The 12310-nt window shown below is 46.8% G+C and overlaps 1 protein-coding gene across 2 annotated transcripts in view; it reads left to right on the top strand.

Annotated features, from left to right (window-relative positions):
• The window catches only part of FRMPD4 (FERM and PDZ domain containing 4), a 494176-nt gene that overhangs the window by 387038 nt on the left and 94828 nt on the right, over positions 1-12310 (top strand). For both annotated transcript variants that reach the window (XM_036306035.1, XM_036306034.1), the window contains exon 4: positions 539-641. In XM_036306035.1, coding sequence (XP_036161928.1) covers positions 539-641 — 103 coding nt within the window. The remainder of the gene's footprint in view (positions 1-538; positions 642-12310) is intronic.

Genomic DNA, 12310 nt, shown 5'->3' with positions numbered 1-12310 from the left:
CCCCCTACTGGGGATGGAGCCTGCAACCCAGGCATGTGCCCTGACCTGGAATTGAGCCACTGACCTCCTGGTTCAGGGATGGGCAAACTTTTTGACTCGAGGGCCACAGTGGGTTCTTAAACTGGACCGGAGGGCCGGAACAAAAGCATGGATGGAGTGTTTGTGTGAACTAATATAAATTCAAAGTAAACATCATTACATAAAAGGGTACAGTCTTTTTTTTTCAATAGTTTTATTCATTTCAAACGGGCCAGATCCGGCCCGCGGGCCGTAGTTTGCCCACGGCTGTCCTGGTTCAAGGGTCGGTGCTCAACCACTGAGCCACACTGGCGGGGAAAAGGTTCTGTTTTCATTGCACCCAGGCCTCGGGCTGGTCCAGAGAGCCCAGTTCCTTCTAACGTGCAGCCAGGGTTGAGGACAGAAGCAGAGCCCCAGGTGGCATCCTCTGCTCTTCGTGAACCACGATGAGAAGAGGAGGCTACACTGGGTCGATTAACCACGGTCTTCTCACCCGCGCTTCACTCTCATTTGTCTCCAGGTGGCCCCTCGGAAGGCAAGCTGATCCCGGGAGATCAGATCGTAATGATTAATGATGAGTCAGTCAGCGCTGCGCCGAGGGAGCGGGTCATCGATCTGGTCAGGTGGGTGACAGGCTCCTGTGCGGGGTCCCGCTGAGAAGGCAGCTGCACAGCTGAGGCCTCACCGGGCAGAGGATGTGCTGCCCGGGCCCGTTAGGGCGGAACCGCCCCCCCCACACACACACACACATTCACCTGGAAAATGCCGGTGACGCTGAACTCTAACATGAAAAGACACGTGCTCCATAAACACAGAACACCCCTTCGCTCACCCCGTGTTGCATTAACATTCAGAATGCATGCACTTCAGCTCAAAATGGTTTTGACTCCCATCTCTCTTACCCTACCCATGTGTTTTTCCTTCCAAAATTGCTAACACATGGACAGTCCATAACCAAGGAGGTCAACATGCCATGCCTGCATTCAGTTTAAGGGATGAGTCATTTACATACGGAATCCCACGGAAACGAAAGTGTATAGTTCCCTGATGTTTCAAACATGACTGAGGAATTCATTACTGAATTTTAAAGTCATCGGCCAAAGGCAAAGTGATGATGGGGCCAAAGCTAAGACAGTTTAAAATGTGTTGGATTGATTGGTTTCATTTGATCGCAGGTGTAAATAACTTGTTATGTGATATTCTTAATGGGCACCAGGTTAAAGTGTTAGCCTCGCACAGCGGTTCTCAACCTGTGGGTCGCGACCCCTTTGGTGGTCGAACGACCCTTTCGCAGGGGTCGCCTAAAACCATCCTGCAGATCAGATATTTTACATGACGATTCATCACAGGAGCAACATGACAGTTAGGAAGTAGCAACGAAAATCATGTGATGGTTGGGTCACAACATGAGGAACTGGATTTAAAGGGCCAGAAGGTTGAGAACCACTGGCCTAGCATCTCTTTGGGGACCTACTGGAGTCGCACTGGTCAGTGCATTTGGGGCAAAAGGGGTCTTTCGACATTTTGCCAGGGAAGCTGTGCCTGTCCTATTAGGGATGCAATCAATCATCAGGACCCTTTAACCCGAGAACGGCATCTCCTACCACTTCTGCGCTCTTATCACCAAAAGCCCATCTGTGCTCGGGGCCAGGCACTGAGAGGAGCATCCGGGGTTTTTCGGACGTGGTCCCTCTCCCCAGCCTGTTTGGCCTCCGCTTCACAGAGCAGCGCTGGCTGGTCCCGCATCCTGGGAAGAACCAGGGGCAGGATAAGAAGATAGAGAAATAGGCCCTAACGGGTTTGGCTCAGTGAATAGAGCGTCGGCCTGAGGACTCAAGGGTCCCAGGTTCGATTCCAGTCAAGGGCATGTATCTTGGTTGCGGGCACATCCCCAGTGGGGGGTGTGCAGGAGGCAGCTGATGGATGTTTCTCTCTCGTCGATGTTTCTCACTCTCTGTCCCTCTTCATTCCTCTCTGCAAACAATCAATAAAATATATTTTAAGAAAAAGAAGATAGAGCAATAGACAGAGGAAGCTGACTTGTAGGATGACCAACCTTCCCGGTTTCAGCATGGAAAGGCCTGCAACCTGGGAAACCCTCAGTCCTAAGATACTGAGTCGCCCTACGTGCGTCCAGGCGTAGCAAGGGAGCCTGCGCGGCTGGCTGGAAAGCCATGCCTGTCCTCCCCGGGCATCTGATCGCCAAGGGTGTTGGCACAGGGGGGAGGGCACAGGGTGCCCCCGCTTTGGGAGCGAAGTCTAGCTCCAACCTTCCTGTGGCCCCGGAATACAGGCATCGGGAGCAGCTCTGCCTTTTCCTGCCTGGTGGGAGGCGCACTGTTAGTATGTGGAACCACTTCCCTCCTGAGACGCGCATGGCTGTGAGCAGGGACATAGCTCATCCAGGCAGGCTCAGCCCCGGGCCGGGGGGCTGGCTGGCATCCTGGAGCGCCATGCCTGGGCCTGATGGCAGGTCACACAGCCACCGTGTTCCCCCTGGGCACACGCCTCTGTGATCAGCCCTCTTGATGTCTGTGCCTCCGGGAGGATAGAAGGAATGAAATATCTGTGTTTGTGTCTGCTGTGACTGCATCGCCTGCTGCAGGACAGAGACAGAGTAAAAGCGATCTGAAATGTCATCACTTCCCAGCGGGCCTTCCAGGGGGCCTTTAGAAAGATTTCTTAAAATAAAAATTATGTTGTTGTTTTTTGTTATAGAGGGAGAGAGGAAGGGAGAGGGAGAGAGAGATAGAAACATCAGTGATGAGAATCAGCAATCAGCTGCCTCCTGCACGCCCTCTACTGGGGATGGAGCCCGCAACCCAGGCTTGTGCCCTGACCGGGAATTGAACTGTGACCTTCTGGTTCATGGGTCGATGCTCAACCACTGAGCCACACCAGCCGGGTAGAAAGATTGTTTTCTTTCTGGTTTGCTGCATTATGGAAGAAAATGGCATCTTTTTAAAGAGAAGTCTTCATAGGACCTTATATGTAGTGGAGCGCAGTGAATATTTGTTAAAATAAGTGAACCAATGAAACGTGGGGTCGTGAATGACAGCTAGCAGTCCATCCCGCCTGCCACCTGGCTTTGCACAGCCCATGAGCTCAGAATGCTTCTTGCCATTTCGAAGGGCTGGGGAAAATAAAAGAAGACTATTTTGTGACACGTGAAAACCCTGTGAGTCAAGGGCATGTACCTAGATTGCAGGCTCGATCCCCAGTCTGGTCAGGGCGCACGTGCGATGCAACCCATCAATGTGTCTCTCTCACACCCATGTTTCTCTCTCTCTGTCTCTCCCCCTCCCTTCCACTTTTTCTTAAAAAAAAAAATCACAATAAATTAATGGAAAAATATCCTTGGGTAAACATTAACAACAACAACAAAAAATCCTATGAAATTCCAATTCAGAGTCCATAAATAGAGTTTGATTCGATGCTGTCTCTACCATATCAGAGTTGAGTACTAGTGACAGACCTGTGGGCACGAAGACTGAAATAGTTACTATCTGGCCCTTTAGAGAAAAAGTCGGCCAAGCTCTACTTTAGGACATATTAAGGTAACTGTTTGCATTTTTTTTAGAAATATATTTTTATTGATTTCAGTGAGGAAGGGAGAGGGAGAGAGATTAAAACAGCAGTGATGAGAGAGAATCATTGATCAGTTGCCTCCTGTACACTCCTCCCCGCCCCCCCGCGCCCTCCTGCCCGATACACACTGGGGATCAAGCCCATAACCCAGGCATGTGCCCTAACCAGGAATCGAACCACGACCTCCTGGTTCATACGTCAATGCTCAACCACTGAGCAACACTGGCTGGTCTGATTGCATTCTCTTTGATTAAGCCAAATTGGGACTGAAACCCCAAATAAAATGCACAGTTGATTTCTCTCAAAATGGGGTTGTGATGAGGGCAAGATTCCCACATACTTGATATAGAGCCTGTGGTATTTTAAAATGGATTGAACGGAAAGCAGGCATGCTTTTGAAACAGCATGAAATACTTCAGGTACTTAAAACTCTGTCCCTTCTCAAGGCCGTGTTTGTACTAAGCTAGAAATTTTGCTCTTCTAAAATAATGTCTTTTAATGGGCTCCTCGGCCGATAAGTGTTTTAATGTCTCCATCTTACACAAGATAAATATCCCATTTTCTTAGCCCCTAAGGAATTTCAGAAAAAATACTCATCATTTGAATAACACTGTAAAGTTCTCTCTTCAAAAATTGGCATATCCAGCCCTAGCTCGTTTGGCTCAGTGGATAAAGCGTCAGCCTGCGGACTGAAGGGTCCCGGGCTTGATTCCGGCCAAGGGCACATGCCCGGCTTGTGGGCTTAATCCCCAGTAGGAGGCGTGCACAAGGCAGCTGATCCATGATTCTCTTTCATCATTGATGTTTCTATCTCTCTTTTCCTCTCCCTTCCTCTCTGAAATCAATAAAAATATATCTTCAAAAAATGGAATTATGGAGAGTGGGCGCTAAAACTCAGGACTACCTGCGTGTGGCAATCAGTGGCTGACTGGCAAGTTCAACAATTACAAAGTAAACCATATAGAAGGGACCCGTTTAAAAATGAGATCTCAGCATGTGTATCTATCAGCCGCTCCTCGTCAGAATTATAATAGAAAGTCAAGTCAGATTATATTCCTGAGCTATTGTGTCTGCAAGAGTATATTAGGAAGGTCACCTCTCTGTCTAATTCCGGCTGCGCTGAGATGCATGGCGGTGCTGCTTAGTACAATAACAAAGAACATCTGAGCATCCGGCACATGAAATATGCATGATGAGTAGTGTACACGCTTTCTGACAATCGCAGATTAAAGAGCCTGGGGAGGGAGGGGGCGATGGTTCTAGAAAATAGAATGTGTTGGAGAACATTCTAATGAGGATGAAGGAGAAAAGGGGATTTGATCCATTGTTCATAAAGGTTCTACTGGCATAGAACGATGAAAAGGAATAAGAAAAATGGCTTGACTTAGATTATTTCAGTGTCCCCTGGATTTTGTTAATGACCATCTCTCACTCTTCCATTCAGTCTCTCCATTACTGAACATGCGTTTATGCAACTCGTGTGTGGAACTTGAATGTCGACGATTGAAGAACCATAAAAGGTTTTAAACTAGGGCAGGTTTTCAATGATCTCATATGGCTGACATTACTGAATGTCTTAGCATCTTCTTTAAGAAAAAAATTGGGCCCTGGCCAGGTAGCTCAGTTGGTTAGAGGATTGTCCCGATATACCAAGGTTGCAGGTTCGATCCCCGGTCAGGGTACATACAAGAATCAACCAACGAATACATAAAAAAGTAGAATAACAAATTGATCTCTCTCTCTCTCTCTCTTTCTTTTTCTTTCTCTCTCTCTCCTTTCCTTTCTCTCTAAAATCTATAAATAAAAGAAAGAAATAGAAAAAGATAATTATTGCCCTTAACTATTAATCTTTTAGAAGTACGAATTTATAAATTTCTTACAGGAGCTGAAAAGAACAAAAACTAATCTTTTTGAGTCGTCAGAGCATGCTGAGTATGAAAGAATAAGCCCTAAAAAAAAAGAAAAAGAAAAAGAAAAGAAAAGAAATAATAACAAAGTATAAGCCTTACTTCCTTAGAGACTTGAGTAGAAGGGACTCGGAGCTCAAAGGCTGAGCTTACTTTCCAAACAACACCCTGGGGGGCGGTAGGGGGGAGCAGGCAAGGGTCTCAGGTCACACACTCACATGTGCAAGGACTGTATCGTTATCTCCCTATTAACTATCATAATCCATATCCATCCTAGAATACGGTCAGCTTATCCCACGCTGCACGGTCCTGACTACATTTAGGGGTGTTTGTTTCACGGGAGGAAGTGTTGGGAGAGGTGCATTACACCTGCTCTTTGGCCCCATCATCCATTTCGCTAGGATTCACTAGATATCTTCGTGTCATTCCTTGTTCACCACTGTCAACTGCCCTTACCCACTTCCCTGTCCTCTTGGGTGCACTTGACCTTTCTGAGCTGTGCTGGGGCATAAGATCATCTCCAGGGCTAATTCCCTGGGGGATCAGAGACTGGCTGCACAGCTGGCCTAGGGCATAGCTGGACTCCCTTTAGCTTCCGGTATGAGGAGCTTCATCCATGGGACTGGCTTCTTGCCAAAGGAAGGTGGACCGGAAGTGCCAAGCCCCACGTGCCTTTCCATTCCCCCCCACCCCCCTTTCTGCTGTGTGACAGGGACAAGCAGGAAGCTATGTGAGTAAGAGGCAGAGCCGCCCTGCAGGGAGGGTCTGGGTTGAATCCCTAGAGGAGGCCCTGGCAGAGAGCTGCCCCCCAGTTAGGAGCACCCATCATGGACTTTGCATGATAGACAAGCTCCTGTCGTGACTGAACCTTTGAGTAGCTTTGAGTTCCTTATAGCAGCTGGTATTATCCTAACCCTGGTCCCTGTCATTAAGAAACACATGGGGCCCAGCGGTTTGGCTCAGTGGATACAGCATTGGCCTGCGGACTGAAGGGTCCTGAGTTCAATTCCTGTCAAGGGCACATGCCTGGGTTGCAGGCTTTGTCCCCAGTAGGGGGCGTGCAGGAGGCAGCCGATCAATGATTCTCTCTCATCATGGATGTTTCTATCTCTCTCTTCCTTCCTCTCTCTGAAACGGACTTGTGACAAAGAAAGAAATTCATACATAACAATAACAGGACGTGGTACAAATTATAATGAAGATGAGTATCCATTTCAGCGGGTCAAGATATGGGAGTTACTAACTTTGGGGGTCAGTAGGGAGGGTCAGGGACACCACCACAAAAGTCTGTGTTTGCTTGTTTATTTCCTTATTTTTTCCCATCCACTTTTCAAAAGGGAGTTTAGGTGACCAGAGTTCATAATATTGGCCTTATCTTCATTATGATGGCTAGCGGCTTTAAGAGCAGTAACTGATACAATACCTAACTGATTGCAAGTCACAAAGGGCTCTCGCGTACATCAGCTCATGGATCCTTAGACAGAGACAGTGGGAAGGCTGGGGAGGGTGGGGGGACGGGAGGGGGAGGGGGGTGAGAGATCAACCGAAGGACTTGTATGCATGCATATAAGCATAACCAATGGACACAAGACACTGGGGGGTAGGGGAGGCCGGGGGAATGTCTGGGGTGGGGGGAAGGAGACATATGTAATACTCTTTGTAATACTTTAAGCAATAAACAAAAAATTTTTAAAAAAAACCTCAAAAAAAAAAAGAAGTGCAAATTCCTAGTGACGTATAGACTAGGAGACCAAGACCCTGACACTTCAGCAACTTGCTCACAATCTCCCAAGATGGTGATCATGACCTTGATAAAGACAACAGTAGCTCCCACTGACTCAGAGCTTCTCCTGTGCTCTTCCTCTGCTGAGAGCTTTACTCACGGGGGTTTATCGGCTTCTTACAACTGTATGAGGTAGGTCCTCATTTCATGGGTCAAGAAACTGAGGGTTATATACATTAAGTCCTCGTCTAAGTTCCCACACAGCTCACTGCATTGCACAGGTCGGATTTGAATTCTGATTTTTTTCTCATTTCTACGCCACGTCTTTCCATGAAGGAGCAGGATGATACTTTGCAGTATTCACTGAAGTGCCCCTCCTGCCCCCATTCCCCATGACTGTTCTGTTTGAGCAGGTCGAGTTTTGGGCCCGTTCCTTCAGCCAAACTACACGGCACACAGCGCCCCAGGACAGGGCTGCTGTAAAGGAGGGAAATCGCTAGGATCTCGGAACAAAGGCTGAAAAGCACAGGCTGGGGAGGATATTCAGTAATCAGAGTACAGCTGCCTCCTCTCAGAATGGGGATGGAGAGAGGCAATGAATCTCGGGGCAGGAGAGCGCCCACTGCTGGGTGCCTGGGAAACAGCAGGCACGACCCCGTCTTTTCAGAAACTGACCCTCCACCAAGAATCAATTGGAAACCCCCAAATATCTTTGTGGAATTAAAGAGCACAGTGACCTGTGCCTTCTTTCCTGGCCAAACTCTTGGGAAGATCTCTGAACAGGTCCTATCTACATATGTATAAAAGCCTAAGCAACTGTTACGACCAGCTGGCCAGCCAGTAGCTATGACGTGCACTGACCACCAGGGGGTAGAAGCTCAATGCAAGAGCTGCCCCCTGGTGGTCAATGCACTCCCAAAGCCAACCTCCTGCAGCCGGCCAACCACCCAAGGTCCCTCCCCCAAGCCGGCTGGCCCCGATCACTGGCCAGGCCGAGGGACCCCACCCATGCACGTATTCGTGCACTGGGCCTCTAGTTTTATCATAATGTTAGTCTTCGTGCCTAATGCCATGTGGAGCATGGAATTGTAAAGAAATCAACGTTTGCCGAAAGAGCCCTAAAAGTGCATATAATACTACCTGCCTTTATTTTACTTTATTCTTTTTTAAGCAAATGTAAATGAGCTGATGACTTTTTCCACATTGTGCCAGCAGCAGGTCCATTGCTCATCTCAAGCATGTGCATACGTGTTGACTTTAACCTTGACACATCATATGTTCATCATTCGCTATATTATCTCTTCTCTTCACTCTCACCAACTTCAGAGTTCTCAACCTCTTCCCATCACTTTAGACTTCACTCACAGATTTAACGTGAGGTGTTTGGCACGTGGTTTAAATGACCATTCTTGCCTGCTGGTGTGGCTCAGTGGTTGTGCATCAACCCTTGAACCAGGAGGTCATGGTTCGATTCCCCATCAGGGCACATGCCCGGGTTGCAGCCTCCGTCCCCAGTGTGGGGTGTGCAGGAGGCAGCCTATCAAGATTCTCTGTCATCATTGATGTTTCTAGCTCTCTCTCCCTCTCTGAAATCAATAAAAATATATTAAATAGAACAAGCAGCAGGATTAGACAAATGCAAGGCTCTGGACTAAACTAGTGAGTTCCATCACTTGCCCAAAGTCAGTTGAGCCATACTTGATGAAGCCAGGAGGCCAACCCATTCTCCTACAACATGCTACCCCTTGATGGCTAAGAGACCCTTCAGCACTGAGCGCGACAGCCTGCGGACCACCACACGGCCTTTCCGGAACGGTGAGAGCTGTGTGACATCCCCGGGACCCTGGCATGACCGAGGCAAGAGGGGAAACCTTTTCAGACCCAGCTGGGAACGTGTTTCCCACCAGCAAACTGGGCAAGAGTTCCGGGCTGCGCTGCATTTAGAGATACAAAGAAATGGCTTCTTTCTGGCAACTAGTGCCACGGAGTACAAATGCCGGGCACATGAAATAGTCTTATTCTTTAATGTTCACAAAATGCACAAGGAAGGAAAGTGGGCGCTCTCTTTAGTGCCATTTCTCCACTCTGAGATGCTTTTTGATTCCACATACACACATATGAGCTCATGTCTATCAGATTGGTCTTGGTCTACATAAGATTATGCTTTGTTTTGTTTTGTTTTGTTTTGTTTGTGAATCCTCACCCAACGATATTTTTTCCATTGGTTTTTAGAGAGATTGGAAGGGAGGGGAAGAGACAGAGAGAAACATCAATGTGCGAGAGACACATCCATTGGTTGCCTCCCGCATGGGCCCCTACCAGGGTCAGGGATCGAGCCTGCAACCCAGCTGTGTGGCCTTGACCCGAATCAAATCCGCGACCCTTCAGTAGGCGGGCTGATGCTCTAGCCACTGAGCAAACCAGCTAGGGCAAGATGACACTTATATTTCAACATCTCTGCTTCTTAGTATTCAGCTCATTTTAAATCAGTGTTTATTAAGTGTGCCAAGTTATCTAGCACCACGAGGTAAACACTAAAAATCAGTTAATAAGCCATTTGGTAACCACTTAAAAGATTAAATATAGATTCATTTCCTCTATGCAGTGCATATGTTTAGACAGAAAAGTACAAAAGAAATTATAGCTCTTGTCATGGAGACAGAAGCAATTGTAACATATTATTATTCCAAATAAGATTTCACTTTGATTCCAACAGCTCTGCCTCTTTGTATTCTGAATATTTCCAACTTCAACAACTGAGGCGAACTTCGTTACGGCTTCTAGGTCAAACAATAAAAGACCCAGAAGACAAAGGAGTCCTTATTTTTCCTCTATGTGAGAACTTATCACAGTTAAACATCCCTCGCTGTCTTTTAGCTCCTTGCTGCTGTTCCGTCTATATTTTTATGCACAAAAGTCTACGCTCTGAAATGAGCTTGCTCTGTAGCTTGAGCTTTCTTGGATTCTTCCAGGAAGCCCGTCAGAGCTATATTTTCACCACTTGCTCTGAAACGCTCCCCCTGGGGGCTGGCATTGATATGTAATGTTAAATCAAGGGTATGAGAGGTGGAACACACTGTTACTCATTGAGCCCAATGAGCAGTATCAGCTCACTCCGAATTCTGGAAATAATATTTGGAATGTTCTTTCTGATGGAGCACCTCAGGGTATCTGGGTAACGTGAAGCTTGCTAATTTCAACATTGACTAGCCAAACACATTAGCAACAGATGCCTCTCTTGGGATTTATAATGGAAAATCCCAACTTCGGAGAAAACTTCCAAAAGTGTACAAATTTATAAAAAAAACAACACAGGCCCAGCCCTGGCTGACCCTGCTCAATGGTTAGAGCATCCGGTGGACCTAAGGGTCGTGGGTTTAATTCCCAGTCAAGGGCATGTACCTTGGTTGCAGGTTCAATCCCTGGACCCGGGCAGGGTTGCGTGCTCCCAGCATCCAGTCAGTGTGTTTCTCTCACATCGATGTTTCTCTCCTCCCCCTCCGCCCCCCCCTCAACTCTCTCTCTAAAGATCCATGGAAAAAATATCCTTGGGTGAGGATTAAAAAAGAAAAGCACATTTCTCAGCCTTTCATTTCCTGCATGTATTATGTTTCCTAAGCACAGTGAGGTCCTGGTTTCCATGATTTGACAAAGTAATACAGCACGTGGGAGGCCCTTAAAATTAACCTTCCACTGTAACTTGTTTCTTTTCTCCATAAAGCATGTCCCTCCCCTGAGCCCTTAAATATATAGCATGTCTTAAAAGTCGCATAGCTGTGATTAGTAAGAGCCTTTCAGGCAGAAATGAAATGTAATTCAATGGGCGCAAGCAAACAGTGAGTTTACTGGCTGGTGGGACTGCAAAGGAGGTGGGCGGAGCTTGTCAGGCCTGAGGGGAGTTGGAAATAATTTCATTTATTTTTATTTTTAAAAATATATTTGTATCGATTTCAGAGAGGAAGGAAGAGGGAGAAAGAGAAACATCAATGATGAGAAAGAATCGATTGGCTGCCTCCTGCACGCCCCCTACTGGGGATCAAGCCCACAGCCAGACATGTTCCCAGACTGGGAATCAAACCGTGACCTCCTGGTTCATATAGGTCGACACTCAACCACTGAGCCACACTGGCTGGGCGGGTGTTACTGTTTTTTTAAGGATTGTTTTTTCTGAGCTGCTGGATTTAGGTATATTGGATTTTGTAAATCCATTGATATTATTCTTGTTGAAGCTCAATTTGTTGAGTCTTTGGTAAGTGGGAACCCACTCCAGAGGGCTATTGAGTCCTCTTGACCTGCCCTAATAATCTCTGTTCATGTCCTGACCTCCTGCTAAGCTACTCAAGGTTCGGCTTGTGCATTTGTTGTTCCACATCCGGAACCAGTCATTGCTCCAAGGAGCCGTAACTCCTTCTGGAGGGAAATGGTAGTAATCTGCATGCTAGCGTGCTCATCGGTAAGGACAGAACTAAGGCATTCACACACATTTTTTAAACATAAAATCCATCATGAGCTCATACCAGTATGTCTGATTCAAATTCAGGACAGCGAGATTTTTATGTAGCCTCGTCTATCTTAAATCTTTATTTCCTTTTACTCAAACATATATCCCAAATCTTAGTGACCCCATCATAATTTCTCAACTGTATCTCACACTACACACACTAGCCTCAGCATCACAACGCTATCACAAATAATCCGATGACAGAATACATTTTACAGCATTTTTATTACAGTTCTATCTGTCTTTATGGCGTATATTACAATGATGTTCAAAATACTGTTTGAAAATCATTTGGGATCATTTCTCTCTGTGTCCTTCGGCCTCTAACTGGATTCAGGAGTGCAATAATTTTATTTTACTTACAATTGTTAAAGTCAGCTCTTTTGTTGATGTGTAAAAAATATAATGTATTGATTTCAGAGAGGAAGGAGAGGAAGAGAGAGCTAGAAACATCAATGATGAGAGTCATCCATCCACTGCCTCCTGCACACCCCACATTGGGGATCCAGCCCACAACCCAGCCCATGTGCCCTGACCGGCAATTAAACTGTGACCTCCTGGTTCACAGGTCGA

This window comes from Myotis myotis, unplaced genomic scaffold (assembly GCF_014108235.1).
Source record: "Myotis myotis isolate mMyoMyo1 unplaced genomic scaffold, mMyoMyo1.p scaffold_m19_p_4, whole genome shotgun sequence".
NCBI classification, from domain to species: Eukaryota; Metazoa; Chordata; class Mammalia; order Chiroptera; family Vespertilionidae; genus Myotis; species Myotis myotis.
The sequence above is the reverse complement of the archived record's forward strand: the minus strand, read 5'-3'. Positions and strand labels throughout refer to the sequence as shown.